This window comes from Oncorhynchus clarkii, chromosome 17 (assembly GCF_045791955.1).
Source record: "Oncorhynchus clarkii lewisi isolate Uvic-CL-2024 chromosome 17, UVic_Ocla_1.0, whole genome shotgun sequence".
Lineage (NCBI taxonomy): Eukaryota > Metazoa > Chordata > Actinopteri > Salmoniformes > Salmonidae > Oncorhynchus > Oncorhynchus clarkii.
The window spans coordinates 31,926,406-31,943,651 of NC_092163.1; the positions used below are offsets into that span (position 1 = coordinate 31,926,406).

The window sequence follows — 17,246 nt, forward strand, 5'->3', positions numbered from 1 at the left end:
TGAGAAAGGCCTAGTATACGGCACTGGGGTGAAATGGTAGGCTGTTTTGTGGACATACATGACAACCTAGGGCTTGCTTTGAACATGCTGATGAACGTAAAGCATATTTAGAAACTAATATGGCCTGGAAGATGCCTTTTTCACTTTTAGAGAGAGCCCATGGAAAGAGCTGCTGAGTTGCAATGCAAAGCAAGTTTGGACTTAACTGTCATTCAGTATTCATACATGCCTATTTTGGTTTGCTTCCTTCAAATGTCACAGTGTGCTTCTGGATTTTACTTGTTAAATATTATGCATTACACTACTTTTTGGGTACCAAACTGTCAGGTATAAGGCAATGAGAGCCACTTGCAGAGCCAATTGGTTTACTGTTGGATTTGCATGCAAAGGTAAGTACTAGTTATATTTATGAATTGTGCGAGGTGACATGGTGTATAATAGATTAAGTATTTGTGGAATTATGCTTCCAATATCTAGGCAAAGTTTTGCTGGACATGATATATTATGGTTAGACTTCACAATATTCCTTATTTTCCCCATCTGATCTCACACTTTTGAAATCAAGCCGTTAACCGGATTGTAATCTAAAGCAGTAGGCTATATCAGAAATTGCCATATAGCTGGTCTTTGATATAATAGAGGACCACACAATCCCAAATCCGTAGTGAATCTGACATGGGATGCAAGCACAGCCTTGTGCAGAATAAGCCACAGTTTCATCACTTCCAATTGACACTGGATTTCATTGTGATGCATATTTTTGTTCAGTAAAAAGTGTATCCGATTGATTTGCCTAATTTGTGTCGTTCCCAATTAGTCAATCAACTTTACAAATGGCTATTTATTGAGTGCAGTTGATAGGCCTACAAAACTAGAAGATCGAATGTATTGGGTTGTAAATGGCTACATTATCATACAGAAAAAAACATTTCAGTGATGCAGTGAACAGCTAAGACTAGTGTTGCTGGCTATTAACTAACTTAATTGCTTTACTTATTTTTTACTAATTGATGCCTACATAGGAAATAGAGCCTTGGTATTTGCTGTATACAGAAAGGGTTGTGTGACCTTTGTGTGTGGTAGCCTAATTAATATACAAATAACTTCAGTTAGTGGTGTTAATGTTACTTAATTGTTTACATTTAAACCAGTACAAAGCATAAGTGGATTATAACAAAACTGATTTGAATGAGAACATGTATATTTTGATGTTGAATTTTACTGCAGACGTCCATATTTTAAATTAGGTGCTTGGCAAAAAATGCACCAGTTTCAAGCTCTGCTCTCTGTCATATGTAAGAATATTTTTGATCAGGACATGGTTACCTATTAATTTGCAAATTCGCAAGGCACGAGAGATCTGGGCTGCGTTTCAAACTGATAAAAAACACACCTTCGTCAATTTACCATCGCCTTATGCCCTTAGGGAAATTGCCGCGCCCAATCTTGTCGTTGGTCCAGATGAAGACGACTGCCAAGCAATGGCAGTTAGCAATGTTAGCCACTCAGCCCTCGTTTTTAATAGCGTTTGCGGATGTACTATTATGTTCACGTCGGGCCTGAAACGCCCCATAATTCAATTCGCGATGATTGTACATCTGCTAAGAAAAGTCTGCCAAAACTTAAAACCTCAACATCAATATGGATATGTCATCATACAAGTGTAGGTATAAACAAATGTAAATAAGTTATAAATTGTGCTACTAATTCACAAACACGTCTAGTAAAAGTGATGTTTTTGGAAATTGTAGAAATAAAACATTTTCCTTCTTCAGAAGTTCCAGGGCAGGCTAACGTTAGTTAGCTAATTAATTAGCTAGCTATTATACAGTAGGCGTATATTAATAATGATATATTTAATGTAAGTAGACAATCAATCATATTTGACTGTAGCGCATATAAAGCACCAACAAGCTACCGGTGGATGAAAACATGTGACGAATTTCCGGGCAAGGGCGGTCGGTTTAAAAATAATTCCTTCCTTCCTCACCCCGCAAGTGTATACTCGTCAGACGTCATGAAACGTTATCAGAAGTGTCCACTTAATTTGAGGGCTGGGGGGAAAGGATGTGTCTGTTAAGTGTTTGGAATACAGCGCTAGTGACACTAGAATAGATATTGTACAAGCAAATTCTAATAATATAAAATGATTAACAAATGTACGTGTATCGCTTGGTTTAGTTAGCTCCGTTTCCAACGGTGGTTAATGGCTGGCTTTTTATTGAACGGAGTTTATACGTTAACATTGCACATCGGATGGATAGGCTAATTATAAATGGCTACATCTTTTATATCTGTAGGGTTATTTTTTTCTGTCTCAGTGGGTGCAGCTTCAACCAGGGATATGCGTTCGTCACTAATTACCACAGCCACAAATGTATTTTTATTTTTATTTTACCTTTATTTAACTAGGCAAGTCAGTTAAGAACAAATTCTTATTTTCAATGACGGCCTAGGAACAGTGGGTTAACTGCCTTGTTCAGGGGCAGAACGACAGATTTGTACCTTGTCAGCTCGGGGGTTTGAACTTGCAACACTAACCACTAGGCTACCCTGCCGCCCCAATGCGCCCCAAATGGCTAAGCCCCGCCTATTTCTACCATTTCTAAACCTAACCATAAAGTTAACCCTAAGCACACTGCTGACATTATGACTAACCTTAATCTTAAATTATGACCGAAAAGCACTTTTTTTTTTTTTACTATACAGGCAATTTGTGGCTGTGGTAACTAGTAACCACTAGGCTACCCTGCCGCCCCAATGCGCCCCAAATGGCTAAACCCCGCCTATTTCTACCATTTCTAAACCTAACCATAAAGTTAACCCTAAGCACACTGCTGACATTATGACTAACCTTAATCTTAAATTAAGACCAAAAAGCACTTTTTTTTTTTACTATACAGGCAATTTGTGGCTATGGTAACTAGTGACAACCGGGATATGTGTGTAGTCACTTCCTGCACGGTCAGTACTATCTGGGATTCTTAGGACGTCCCCTACCTAACCATAACCTCAAATATACAAATATTTGCCTTAACCATGTTAAACTTCAACGGCTTGCATGGGGTAGGGACGTCCCAAGGAATTCGGCTAGCACGGACGGACCCTTCCCCCTGCACTGCGGGCACCACAAGTGACGTTGTCTCTTGTCCAATAAGAACGTTTTTATGGTGGCTGATCATCCAATGTTGAGCTCACTTGACCATCTGCCACACCTTTTTTAGGAAATATTTCCTCGACTCCACATTCATTTCGTGTTACGGCAGTGTGCTGTTCAGTTGCAAGACAATTACAACTGTTTCAAAAGAGACCTGATATTCCGTTTCGTGCGACAAGGTAATATTTGTAGCTTACCTATTTTTTATAAAGTAGCCTCTGCTAGTTTAGAGATCGAGGTGAGCAGGCAAATCCGTGTATTGTTATTTTATGGGCGTAATAGGCCCTGGCCTTGGGGTTCTTGTCAGGCTTCTTTTTTTAATGGTTGAGTTAACTTTATAGGAAGTTCTCTCTCCATGTCGAGTCTCTACTATAGAATAAGCGTCTGGTAGTTTTCAGGGTGTCTGATTTACATCTGAACTTTTGCTGTTAACTAGGAAGTATGTAGTTTATTGTAAATAAACAGTACCAGTGTGTTGTGAGCCAGGGTTTCTAGCATGACGACTACTCAAAACCCGCCCAAAAGGCCTGAAAACTAGCCCAACATTTTTTTCACAGCAAAAGAGTTGACATTTATACAAACCTTTTAACGTAATAACGTTGAGGCAATTAAGAAATATCGTAGTAATTTTTACAACGTTAGATGCAATATCCGGTTTAACTCTAAATAATAATTATTGCGAGCTATGACTTAAAGGAATTTGAATATGTCTCAAGAGAAGATAATTAGCTCGTATTAAACTCCCAAGATAAATCCACATCCATTGATGGAAAATTAACTCGTTTGACTGTTATGATTACTCAATAAGGCACAAGGGGGTGTGGTATGTGGCCAATACACCAGGGCTAACGCTTCGAGTACACCGATAGTATGGTTGCGCAATCTAGTGTGCAGCATCATCTGGGTATGTATGCAACAAAAGTAAAACATTCACCTTCTGCTACCGTTTCTGTCAAGCCGAACGCATACAGTTTGACGCATACGTTCGATAAATATGCAACACACCGAACGCCCTCCAACTGCCTCTGCAACGCAATGCTGCAAAGCAAACGCAGCGTTTCATTGGAAATGAATGTCATTCTGGTGTATCAAAATGCAATGAAGCTGTCGGTGTGATCGAAACGTAAGGGCTGTTCTTATGCTTGACTCAACACGGAGTGCCTGGATACAGCAACATATACCACAAACCCCGCAGGGTGCCTTATTGATATTATAAACTGGTTAAGTGAAGTGCCTTTCTTGTAAACTCAAAACCCAGCAATCAATAATAATAATAGGAAATATGAAATGCACATTAAAGCAAGCATACTATATACAGGAAATATTTAAAGTCAGATCCAATACCATATTTACATGTGCAGGGAATTCTTATTTTCAATTACTGCCTAGGAACAGTGGTTTAACTGCCTTGTTCAGGAGCAGAACGACAGAATTTACCTTGTCAGCTCGGGGTTCGATTTTGCAACCTTTTGGTTACTAGTCCAATGCTCTAACCACTAGGCTACCTAGCGCCCCATACTGGAGTGATGGCGTTAGATATGTATAGGGGGAAGGGGACTAAGCAACAGGATATGACAAACAGTAGCAGCAGCTCATATGTGAGCAGGTGTGTAGAGTCTAGGGCTGAGCGGTAATACTGTATTTTACTATATACCGGTATTGATGCACGGACTGGTTTGCGTTTTTACTTTACCTTCTATAACAGTATTTGAATGTTTGGTTTGTTAAATGTGATACGACGCGTGTAACGTCAATTCTTATAGTTTACACCGCTACTTGAGTCATCCCACCACTCTTTCTCCATGCTGCTTTCCACACAGACCTAGTCCCACCCCCTGTCACTCAAGGAGCGCATTTGTTGTTGCTTTGACCACGAGACACTTTCGTTCGTCTGCATGGTCTATTTTTTTATTTCACCTTTATTTAACCAGGTAGGCAAGTTGAGAACAAGTTCTCATTTTCAATTGCGACCTGGCCAAGATAAAGCAAAGCAGTTCGACAGGTACAACAACACAGTTACACACGGAGTAAAACAAACATACAGTCAATAATACAGTCTAAAAATAAGTATATATACAATTATGAGCAAATGAGGTGAGATAAGGGAGGTAAAGGCAAAAAAGGCCATAAAAGGCCATGGTCGCCAAGTAAATACACAGTCAATTTAGTGTATGTAAACTTCTGACCCATTGGAATTGTGATACTGTGAAATAATCTGTCTGTAAACAATTGTTGGAAAAATTACTCTTGTCATGCACAAATTAGATGTCATAACCAAATTGCCAAAAATATTGTTTGTTAGTGGTTGGATAAATTAGTTTTAATGACTCCAACCTAAATGTATGCAACCTTCTGACTTTGTGTGTGTGTGTGTGTGTGTGTGTGTGTGTGTGTGTGTACACACACACACACACACTGGGCCCTTTTTAATTATGTCACTTTCTTGAGCTGACCTAGGCATTGAACTGGGCACCTTGCTCACGCCCGGAAGGCAGTCTGCATTAGAACCAATCAACTTTCTCCTGGTGCACAACACACCTACCGAGTGCCTTGGCCAGATTAACCGAATCCCCTCAATGAGAGAAAAGATTTGAAATTGACAAGATGGCGGTGTGCCTGTTGTTGAATTACTTCCTGGAGCAAAACAAGTATTTAATAACATCACATTTTCTGAATTCAAACAAAACCCCCTGCAACTGGACATGGATGTTTAGAATACATTTGATTGCCTTCCAAATCGGAAATTGAGGAAAAATCGCCGTTCTCTGCTACACCAAACAGTATCTAACGTGACTGCTAATGGAGCTTCGCATCCCAGCCCATTACAATCTGCTAGCTAAGAACCTGTCTCATTTTTTTTATTTCCTCTATGCCGACCTGGTTGACTCACTCATTCTCAAAATTGCCATTTTTACTGAGCAGTGTACATTAAAGCAAAGCCTGGGATATGGGAAGCGGTTAATGGTCATTTAAATTCTTTATATTATTTATTACTGAAGAATATAATTTATAAATGCCTCATGGGCTGTTTTTCTTTATCATAACCCAACATATAAGGGATCGTTACTTGATTGTTTATAAACAACAAGAATGTAAACGGCTTCAAATATTTAAAAAATAAAATAAATGTAATGGACTGTCGGTCCCTGCATCTGGAGCGTTATCTATGAATTTGAGAGGATTTTAATTTCCCTGGCACATTTCCTTAGCGTCATACCAACGCAAGTGGCAGGGACCCCGTTGTTATTGTTTTTAACTGGAGACTTTAGCTTTTAATATAGTCACATTTGATCTGAAATCTTGTTTTTTCTTCCTGTCTTTTTCAGATGGCTTCGCAATGTGTGTCAAAAGTAGAACTCTCCATCTCGTGCAGTAATCTCCTCGACAAAGACGTTGGATCTAAGTCTGACCCACTCTGCGTGCTGCTGCAGAGCATTGGGGATGACAAGTGGACCGAGGTAGGGAGAAAGTCTAACTAATCGACACATTTTAAAAATTGGCAACGTTCAGTGAGGTCCAAAGGTATATTGACACTGATACATTGTGTGTTATGCCCCGGTATTCCAGCACTTTGGATTTGAAATGATACAATGACTGAGGTTAATGTGCAGACTGTCAGCTTTTGTTTCAGGCTATTTTCATCCATTATCGGGTGATTCGTTCAGAAATGACTGCACTTTTTGTCCACATTTTAGGGAACCAAAAAATATTTGGACAAATCCACCTATTAGTCAGAAGTTTTGTATTTGGTCCCATATTCCTAGCACGCAATGTCTACAACAGAGGTGAGACTAAGTCAATATTATTTGAGTCACAATGTTCGAGTCTCAAGTCTTTTCAAGTAAAAAAAAAAATATATATATATATATATATATATATATATATATATATATAATATATATATATATATATATAATATACTGCTCAAAAAAATAAAGGGAACACTAAAATAACACATCCTAGATCTGAATGAACAAAATATTCTTATTAAATACTTATTTATTTACATAGTTGAATGTGCTGACAACAAAATCACACAAATTATCAATGGAAATCAAATTTATCAACCCATGGAGGTCTGGATTTGGAGTCACAATCAAAATTAAAGTGGAAAACCACACTACAGGCTCAAATCAAATTTTATTTGTCACATACACATGGTTAGCAGATGTTAATGCGAGTGTAGCGAAATGCTTGTGCTTCTAGTTCCGACAATGCAGTAATAACCAACAAGTAATCTAACTAACAATTCCAAAACTACTGTCTTATACACAGTGTAAGGGGATAAAGAATATGTACATAAAGATATATGAATGAGTGATGGTACAGAGCAGCATAGGCAAGATACAGTAGATGGTATCGGGTACAGTATATACATATGAGATGAGTATGCAAACAAAGTGGCATAGTTAAAGTGGCTAGTGATACATGTATTACATAAGGATGCAGTAGATGATATAGAGTACAGTATATACGTATACATATGAGATGAATAATGTAGGGTATGTAAACATTATATTAGGTAGCATTGTTTAAAGTGGCTAGTGATATATTTTACATAATTTCCCATCAATTCCCATTATTAAAGTGGCTGGAGTTGAGTCAGTGTGTTGGCAGCAGCCACTCAATGTTAGTGGTGGCTGTTTAACAGTCTGATGGCCTTGAGAGAGAAGCTGTTTTTCAGTCTCTCGGTCCCAGCTTTGATGCACCTGTACTGACCTCGCCTTCTGGATGATAGCGGGGTGAACAGGCAGTGGCTCGGGTGGTTGTTGTCCTTGATGATCTTTATGGCCTTCCTGTAACATCGGGTGGTGTAGGTGTCCTGGAGGGCAGGTAGTTTGCCCCCGGTGATGCGTTGTGCAGACCTCACTACCCTCTGGAGAGCCTTACGGTTGTGGGCGGAGCAGTTGCCGTACCAGGCGGTGATACAGCCCGCCAGGATGCTCTCGATTGTGCATCTGTAGAAGTTTGTGAGTGCTTTTGGTGACAAGCCGAATTTCTTCAGCCTCCTGAGGTTGAAGAGGCGCTGCTGCGCCTTCTTCACGATGCTGTCTGTGTGGGTGGACCAATTCAGTTTGTCTGTGATGTGTATGCCGAGGAACTTAACTTACTACCCTCTCCACTACTGTTCCATCGATGTGGATAGGGGGGTGTTCCCTCTGCTGTTTCCTGAAGTCCACAATCATCTCCTTAGTTTTGTTGACGTTGCGTGTGAGGTTATTTTTCTGACACCACACTCCGAGGGCCCTCACCTCCTCCCTGTAGGCCGTCTCGTCGTTGTTGGTAATCAAGCCTACCACTGTTGTGTCGTCCGCAAACTTGATGATCGAGTTGGAGGCGTGCGTGGCCACGCAGTCGTGGGTGAACAGGGAGTACAGGAGAGGGCTCAGAACGCACCCTTGTGGGGCCCCAGTGTTGAGGATCAGCGGGGTGGAGATGTTGTTGCCTACCCTCACCACCTGGGGGCGGCCCGTCAGGAAGTCCAGTACCCAGTTGCACAGGGCGGGGTCGAGACCCAGGGTCTCGAGCTTGATGACGAGCTTGGAGGGTACTATGGTGTTGAATGCCGAGCTGTAGTCAATGAACAGCATTCTCACGTAGGTATTCCTCTTGTCCAGATGGGTTAGGCCAGTGTGCAGTGTGGTTGAGATTGCATCGCCTGTGGACCTATTTGGGCGGTAAGCAAATTGGAGTGGGTCTAGGGTGTCAGGTAGGGTGGAGGTGGTATGGTCCTTGACTAGTCTCTCAAAGCACTTCATGATGACGGAAGTGAGTGCTACGGGGCGGTAGTCGTTTAGCTCAGTTACCTTAGCTTTCTTGGGAACAGGAACAATGGTGGCCCTCTTGAAGCATGTGGGAACAGCAGACTGGTATAGGGATTGATTGAATATGTCCATAAACACTCCGGCCAGCTGGTCTGCGCATGCTCTGAGGGCGCGGCTGGGGATGCCGTCTGGGCCTGCAGCCTTGTGAGGGTTAACACGTTTAAATGTTTTACTCGCCTCGGCTGCAGTGGAGGAGAGTCCGCATGTTTTCGTTGCAGGCCGTGTCAGTGGCACTGTATTGTCCTCAAAGCGGGCAAAAAGGTTATTTAGTCTGCCTGGGAGCAAGACATCCTTAAAATCCCCAGCTACAATGAATGCAGCCTCAGGATGTATGGATTCCAGTTTGCAAAGAGTCAAATAAAGTTCGTTCAGAGCCATCTGCTTGGGGGGGAATATATACAGCTGTGATTATAATCGAAGAGAATTCTCTTGGTAGATAATGCGGTCGACATTTGATTGTGAGGAATTCTAAATCAGGTGAACAGAAGGATTTGAGTTCCTGTATGTTTCTGTGATCACACCACGTCTCGTTAGCCATAAGGCATACGCCCCCGCCCCTCTTCTTACCATAAAGATATTTGTTTCTGTCGGCACGATGCGTGGAGAAACCCGCTGGCTGCACCGCCTCCGATAGCGTCTCTCCAGTGAGCCATGTTTCCGTGAAGCAAAGAGTGTTAGTCTCTGATGTTTTTTGGGTCGCCGGCTGGGATCCATTCCGTTGTCCTGGTTGAAAGGCAGAACACAGGATCTGCTTCGCGAAAATCATATTCTTGGTTGTACTGATGGTGAGTTGACGCTGATCTTATATTCAGTAGTTCTTCTCGACTGTATGTAATGAAACCTAAGATGACCTGGGGTACTAATGTAAGAAATAACACGTAAAAAAAACAAAAAACTGCATAGTTTCCTAGGAACGCGAAGCGAGCCGGCCATCGCTGTCGGCGCCGGAAGTACAAACAGGAGATCGGCTGATCCAACTTTGATGTAATGTCCTTAAAACAAGTCAAAATGAGGCTCAGTCGTGTGTGTGTGTGTGTGTGTGTGTGTGTGTGTGTGTGTGTGTGTGTGTGGCCTCCACGTGCCTGTATGACCTCCCTACAACGCCTGGGCATGCTCCTGATGAGGTGGCGGATGGTCTCCTGAGGGATCTCCTCCCAGACCTGGACTAAAGCATCCGCCAACTCCTGGACAGTGTGGTGTTGGTGGATGGAGCGAGACATGATGTCCCAGATGTGCTCAATTGGATTCAGGTCTGGGGAACGGGCGGGCCAGTCCATATCATCAATGCCTTCCTCTTGCAGGAACTGCTGACACTCCAGCCACATGAGGTCTAGCATTGTCTTGCATTAGGAGGAACCCAGGGTCAACCGCACCAGCATATGGTCTCACAAGGGGTCTGAGGATCTCATCTCGGTACCTAATGGCAGTCAGGCTACCTCTGGCGAGCACATGGAGGGCTGTGCGGCCCCCAAAGAAATGCCACCCCACACCATGACTGACTCACTGCCAAACGGGTCATGCTGGAGGATGTTGCAGGCAGCAGAACATTCTCCACGGTGTCTCCAGACTCTGTCACGTGTTCAGTGTGAACCTGCTTTCATCTGTGAAGAGCACAGGGCGCCAGTGGCGAATTTGCCAATCTTGGTGTTCTCTGGCAAATGCCAAACGTCCTGCACGGTGTTGGGCTGTAATCACAACCTCCACCTGTGGACGTCGGGCCTTCATACCACCCTCATGGAGTCTGTTTCTGACCGTTTGAGCAGACACATGCACATTTGTGGCCTGCTGGAGGTCATTTTGCAGAGCTCTGGCAGTGCTCCTCCTGCTCCTCCTTGCACAAAGGCGGAGTTAGCGGTCCTGCTGCTGGGTTGTTGCCCTCCTACGCCCTCCTCCATGTCTCCTGATGTACTGGCCTGTCTCCTGGTAGCGCCTCCATGCTCTGAACACTACGCTGACAGACACAGCAAACCTTCTTGCCACAGCTCGCATTGATGTGCCATCCTGGATGAGCTGCACTACCTGAGCCACTTGTGTGGGTTGTAGACTCCGTCTCATGCTACCACTAGAGTGAAAGCACCGCCAGCATTCAAAAGTGACCAAAACATCAGCCAGGAAGCATAGGAACTGAGAAGTGGTCTGTGGTCACCACCTGCAGAACCACTCCTTTATTCGGGGAGTCTTGCTAATTGCCTATAATTTCCACCTGTTGTCAATTCCATTTGCACAACAGAATGTGAAATGTATTGTCAATCAGTGTTGCTTCCTAAGTGGACAGTTTGATTTCACAGAAGTGTGATTGACTTGGAGTTACATTGTGTTGTTTAAGTGTTCCCTTTTTTTTTTTTTTTTTTGCTGTGTGTGTGTGTGTGTGTGTGTGTGTGTGTGTGTGTGTATATATATATACACACACACACACAGTGGGGAAAAATCCAGAAAATCACATTGTAGGATTTGTAATTAATTTATTTGCAAATTATGGTGAAAAATAAGTATTTGGTCACCTACAAACAAGCAAGATTTCTGGCTCTCACAGACCTGTAACTGTTCTTTAAGAGGCTCCTCTGTCCTCCACTTGTTACCTGTATTAATGGCACCTGTTTGAACTTGTTATTAGTATAAAAGACACCTGTCCACAACCTCAAACAGTCACACTCCAAACTCCACTATGGCCAAGACCAAAGAGCTGTCAAAGGACACCAGAAACAAAATTGTAAACCTGCACCAGGCTGGGAAGACTGAATCTGCAATAGGTAAGCAGCTTGGTTTGAAGAAATCAGAGAGGGAGCAGCAATTATTAGGAAATGGAAGACATACAAGACCACTGATAATCTCCCTCGATCTGGGGCTCCATGCAAGATCTCACCCTGTCGGGTCAAAATGATCACAAGAACGGTGAGCAAAAATCCCAGAGGGACCTAGTGAATGACCTGCAGAGAGCTGGGACTGAAGTAACAAAGCCTACCATCAGTAACACACTACGCCTCCAGGGACTCAAATCCTGCAGTGCCAGACGTGTCCCCCTGCTTAAGCCAGTACATGTCCAGGCCCGTCTGAAGTTTGCTAGAGAGCATTTGGATGATCCAGAAGAAGATTGGGAGAATGTCATATGATGAAACCAAAATATTACTTTTTGGTAAAAACTCAACTTGTTGTGTTTGGAGGACAAAGAATGCTGAGTTGCAGCCAAAGAACACCAGACCTACTGTGAAGCATGGGGGTGTTTTTCTGCAAAGGGACCAGGACTACTGATCTGTGTAAAGGAAAGAATGAATGGGGCCATGTATCGTGAGATTTTGAGGGCATTGAAGATGAAACGTGGCTGGGTCTTTCAGCATGACAATGATCCCAAACACACCGCCCGGGCAACGAAGGAGTGGCTTCGTAAGAAGCATTTCAAGGTCCTGGAGTGGCCTAGCCGGTCTCCAGATCTCAACCCCATAGAAAATCTTTGGAGGGAGTTGAAAGTCCGTGTTGCATAGCAACAGCCCCAAAACATCACTGCTCTAGAGGAGATCTGCATGGAGGAATGGGCCAAAATACCAGCAACAGTGTGTGAAAACCTTGTGAAGACTTACAGAAAACGTTTAACCTCTGTCATTGCCAACAAAGGGTATATAAAAGTATTGAGAGAAAGTTTTGTTATTGACCAAATACTTATTTTCCACCATAATTTGCAAATAAATTAATAAAAAATCCTACAATGTGATTTTCTCATTTTGTCTGTCATAGTTGAAGTGTACCTAAGATGAAAATTACAGGCCTCTCTTCTCTTTAAGTGGGAGAACTTGCACAATTGGTGGCTGACTAAATACTTTTTTGCCCGTGTGTGTGTGTGTGTCAGTATGTGTGTGTGTGTATGTATGTATGTGTGTATATATATATATATATATATATATATATATATATATATATATATATATATATATACTGCTAAAAAAATGCATGCATGCAATGACTTGTTCAACTACCAATCTTTGTCTATTTATTGAGCTGTTCTCATTATTTTGTCTTAAAAATATTGATTATGTAAAAATTAATTTGAACATATTCCAAATGCAATTTTGACATGCTAAAAGACCATATGCCTGTGCTAGTAAATGTTGCTTTATGCCTCAATACTGGTGTGCTTGCAAAGTAAACGGTTAATATTTTTGCTCACCCATTTATTAAAACATTGTGAACTGCATATTTCCTTATTACAATATTCCTCACTCCCAAAAACAGTGTTTTAAAACCTCTTAAGGATCTGCTTAAAATGACATATCTAACTGCCTGTAGCTCAGACCCTGAAGCAAGGATATGCATATTTTTGGTACCATATGAAAGGAAACACTTTGAAGTTTGTGGAAATGTGAAAGGAATGTGGGAGAATATAACACAATAGATCTGGTAAAAGATAATACCATTTTTTATTTTGTCTCATCTTTGAAATGCAAGAGAAAGGCCATAATGTATTATTACAGCCCAGGTGCAATGATATTTTGGACACTAGACGGCAGCAGTATATGTGCAAAGTTTTAGACTGATCCAATGAATCATTGTATTTTTGTTTTAAAATTGTGTATCAAGACTGCAAATGTGCCTAATTTGTTATTAATAACTTTTCATTTTCAAAAATGTGCACTCTCCTCAAACAATAGCATTGTATTCTTTCACTGTAATAGCTACTGTAAATTGGAATAGAGCAGTTAGATTTAACAAGAATTTAAGCTTTCTGCCAATATCAGATATGTCTATGTCCCGGTAAATTTTCTTTTTACTTACAACCTCATGCTAATCGCATTAGCCTACGTTAGCTTAACCGTCCCATGGACGGGACACCAATCCCGAATAATTTTAAAGCTTAAGCTGAAAGTCATTCATGTTAGTAGTATACAGTGCCCCTTGACTTTTTCCACATTTTGTTACATTAGTCTTATTCTAAAATGGATTAAATAACAGTAAATTACATTTTTGCAAATATAATACAAACATAAGTACTTACGTATTCAGACCATTTGCTATGAGACTCGAAATTGAGCTCCGGTGCATCCTGTTTCCATTGATCATTCTTGACATGTTTCTACAACTTGATTGGCGTCCACCCTTGGTTGACAAAGTACAGAGATATTCTTGATGAAAACCTGCAGAGCACTCAACCTCAGACTGGGGTGATGGTTCACCTTCCAACAGGACAACGACACTAAGCACACAGCCAAGGCAACGCAGGAGTGGCTTCTGGACAACTCTCAATGTCCTTGAGTGGCCCGGACTTGAGCCCGATTGAACATCTCTGAAGAGACTTGAAAATAGCTGTGCAGTGACACTCCCCATCCAACCTGACAGAGCTTGAGGATCTGCGGAGTGAATTGGAGAAACTCCCCAAATACAGGTGTGCCAAGCTTGTAGCGTCAAGACTCAAGGCTGTAATCGCTGCCAAAGGTGCTTCAACAAAGTACTGAGTAAAGAGTCTGAATAATTATGTAAAAGTATTATTTTTTTTAAATTTACAAAAATTACTAAATGTGTTTTTGCGTTGTCATTATGTGGTATTTGTGTAGATTGGGGGGGGGGGGGGGAATAAACATTTAATCATTTTTAGAATAACGTAGCAAAGTCGGAAATACTTTTGTGTGTATATAAAGTGCATTCGGAAAGTATGTGGACACCCCTTCAAATTAGTGGATTCAGCAATTTCAGCCACAGCTGTTGCTGACCGGTGTATAAAATCAAGCACACAGCCATGCAATCTCTATAGACAAACATTGGCAGTAGAATGGTCTTACCGAAGAGCTCAGTGACTTTCAACGTGGCACTGTCATAGGATGCCACCTTTCCATCAAGTCAGTTCGTCAAATGTCTGTGCTGCTAGAGCTGCCCACGGTCAACTGTAAGCCTTACAAGCTCACAGAACAGAGGACTGCTGAAGTGCGTAGCGTGTAAATATCGTCAGAACTCACTACTGAGCTCCAAACTGCCTCTGGAAGCAACGTCAGCACAATAACTGTTCTTTGGGAGCTTCATGAAATGGGTTTCCATGGTTGAGCAGGCCCACACAAGCCCAAGATCAACATGCGCGATGCCAAGCGTCTGCTGGAGTGGCGTAAAGCTAGTTCCAGTGAAGGGGAAATCTTCACTCTAAAGCTAACTGATGTTCTAGATGATTCTGTCCATCCAACTTTGTGGCAACTGTTTGGGGAAGTCCCCCGTGCACAAAGCGATGTCCATACAGAAATGGTTTGTCGACATTGGTGTGGAAGTACTTGCCTGGCCTGCATAGAGCCCTGACCTCAACCCCCATTGAACACCTTTGGGATGAATTGGAACGCAGACTGCAAGCCAAGCTTAATTGCCCAGCGTCAGTGCACCACCTCACTAATGCTCTTGTGGCTGAATAGAAGCAAGTCCCTGCAGCAATGTTCCAACTAGAGGTCGACTGATTATGATTTTTCAACCCCGATACCGATTATTGGAGGAACAAAAGCCAATAAGCGGCCGTTTATTAAAAAAATAATAATAAAAAAAAAAAAAACATTTATTGTTATTTGTAATAATGACAATTACAACAATACTGAACACTTATTTTAACTTAATATAATACATCAATAAAAATCAATTTAGCCTCAAATAAATAATGAAACATGTTCAATTTGGTTTAAATAATGCAAAAACAAAGTGTTGGAGAAGTAAAAGTGCAATATGTGCCATGTAAAAAAAGCTAACGTTTGAGATCCTTGCTCAGAACATGAGAACATATGAAAGTTGGTGGTTCCTTTTAACATGAGACTTCAATATTCCAAGGTAAGAGGTTTTAGGTTGTAGCTAATATAGTATTTATAGGACTATTTCTCTATCATTTGTATTTCATATACCTTTGACTATTGGATGTTCTTATAGGCACTATAGTATTGCCAGTGTAACAGTATAGCTTCTGTCCCTCTCCTCGCCCCTACCTGGGCTCAAACCAGGAACAACACATCGACAACAGCCACACCCGAAGCAGCGTTACCCATCGCTCAACAAAAGCCGCGGAATAACTACGCCCAAGTCTCAGAGCGAGTGAGGTTTGAAACGCTATTAGTGCATACCCAGCTAACTAGCTAGCCATTTCACATCGGTTACACCAGCGCCATTAGGCTGATAGGCTTGAAGCCATAAACAGCGCTGTGCTTGCGAAGAGCTGCTGGCAAACCGCACAAAAGTGCAGTTTGAATGAATGCTTACGAGCCTGCTGCTGCCTACCATCACTCAGTCAGACTGCTCTATCAAATCATATAATTAAGTCTAACATAACAAACAAAAATACGAGCCTTAGGTCATTAATATGGTCGAATCCGGAAACTATCATTTCGAAAACAAAACGTCTATTTCAGTGAAATACGGAACCGTTCGGTATTTTATCTAACGGGTGGCATCCCTAAGTCTAAATATTCTTGTCACATTGCACAACCTTCAATGTTATGTCATAATTATGTACAATTCTGGCAAATTATTGGGCCGCAATGAGCCAGGCGGCCCAAACTGTTTCATATACCCTGACTTCGTGAAATGACACAATTTCACCTGGTTAATATTGCCTGCTTACCTGTATTTCTTTTAGCTAAATATGCAGGTTTACAAATATATACTTCTGTGTATTGATTTTAAGAAAGGCATTGGTGTTTATGGTAAGGTACAGTCGTCCAACGATTGTGCTTTGTTCGCAAATGCGCTTTTGTTAAATCATCCCCCAGCGTTGCATCGATTATATGTAACACAGGACACGCTAGTTAAACGAGTAATATCATCAACCATGTGTAGTTATAACTAGTGATTATGATTGATTGTTTTTTCTAAGATAAGTTTAATGCTGGCTATCAACTTACCTTGGCTTCTACTGCATTTGCGTAACAGGCAGGCTCCTCGTGGAGTGCAATGAGAGGCAGGTGGTTAGAGCGTTGGACTAGTTAGCCTCTCTGGGATATGTGGGATGCTAGCGTCCCACCTGGCCAACATCCAGTGAGATTGCAGAGCGCCAAATTGAAATACAGAAATTCTCATACAAATTCAGAAAAGATACAACTATTTTACATAGGTTTAAAGATTCACTTCTTGTGAATCCAACCACTGTGTCAGATTTCAAAAATGCTTTACGGTGAAAGCATACCTTACGATTATTTGAGAACATAGCCCAGTTGACAAATCATTACAAACAGTAACCAGCCAAGTAGAAGAGTTACACAAGTCAGAAATAGAGCGAATTAATCACTTACCTTTGATCTTCATATGATTGCACTCAGAAGACA

At 41.6% G+C, this 17,246-nt stretch overlaps 1 protein-coding gene across 2 annotated transcripts in view; it reads left to right on the top strand.

Moving 5' to 3' along the window:
* Positions 1-2,986: 2,986 nt before the first annotated feature.
* LOC139370704 (copine-3-like) overlaps positions 2,987-17,246 on the top strand; it is a 41,060-nt gene continuing 26,800 nt past the window's right edge. Inside the window, exons 1-2 of one of the 2 annotated variants that reach the window (XM_071110343.1) lie at positions 2,987-3,336; positions 6,484-6,615. In XM_071110343.1, coding sequence (XP_070966444.1) covers positions 6,484-6,615 — 132 coding nt within the window. In that variant the 5' untranslated portion in view covers positions 2,987-3,336. The remainder of the gene's footprint in view (positions 3,337-6,483; positions 6,616-17,246) is intronic. The other variant, XM_071110342.1, reaches the window with a different exon arrangement.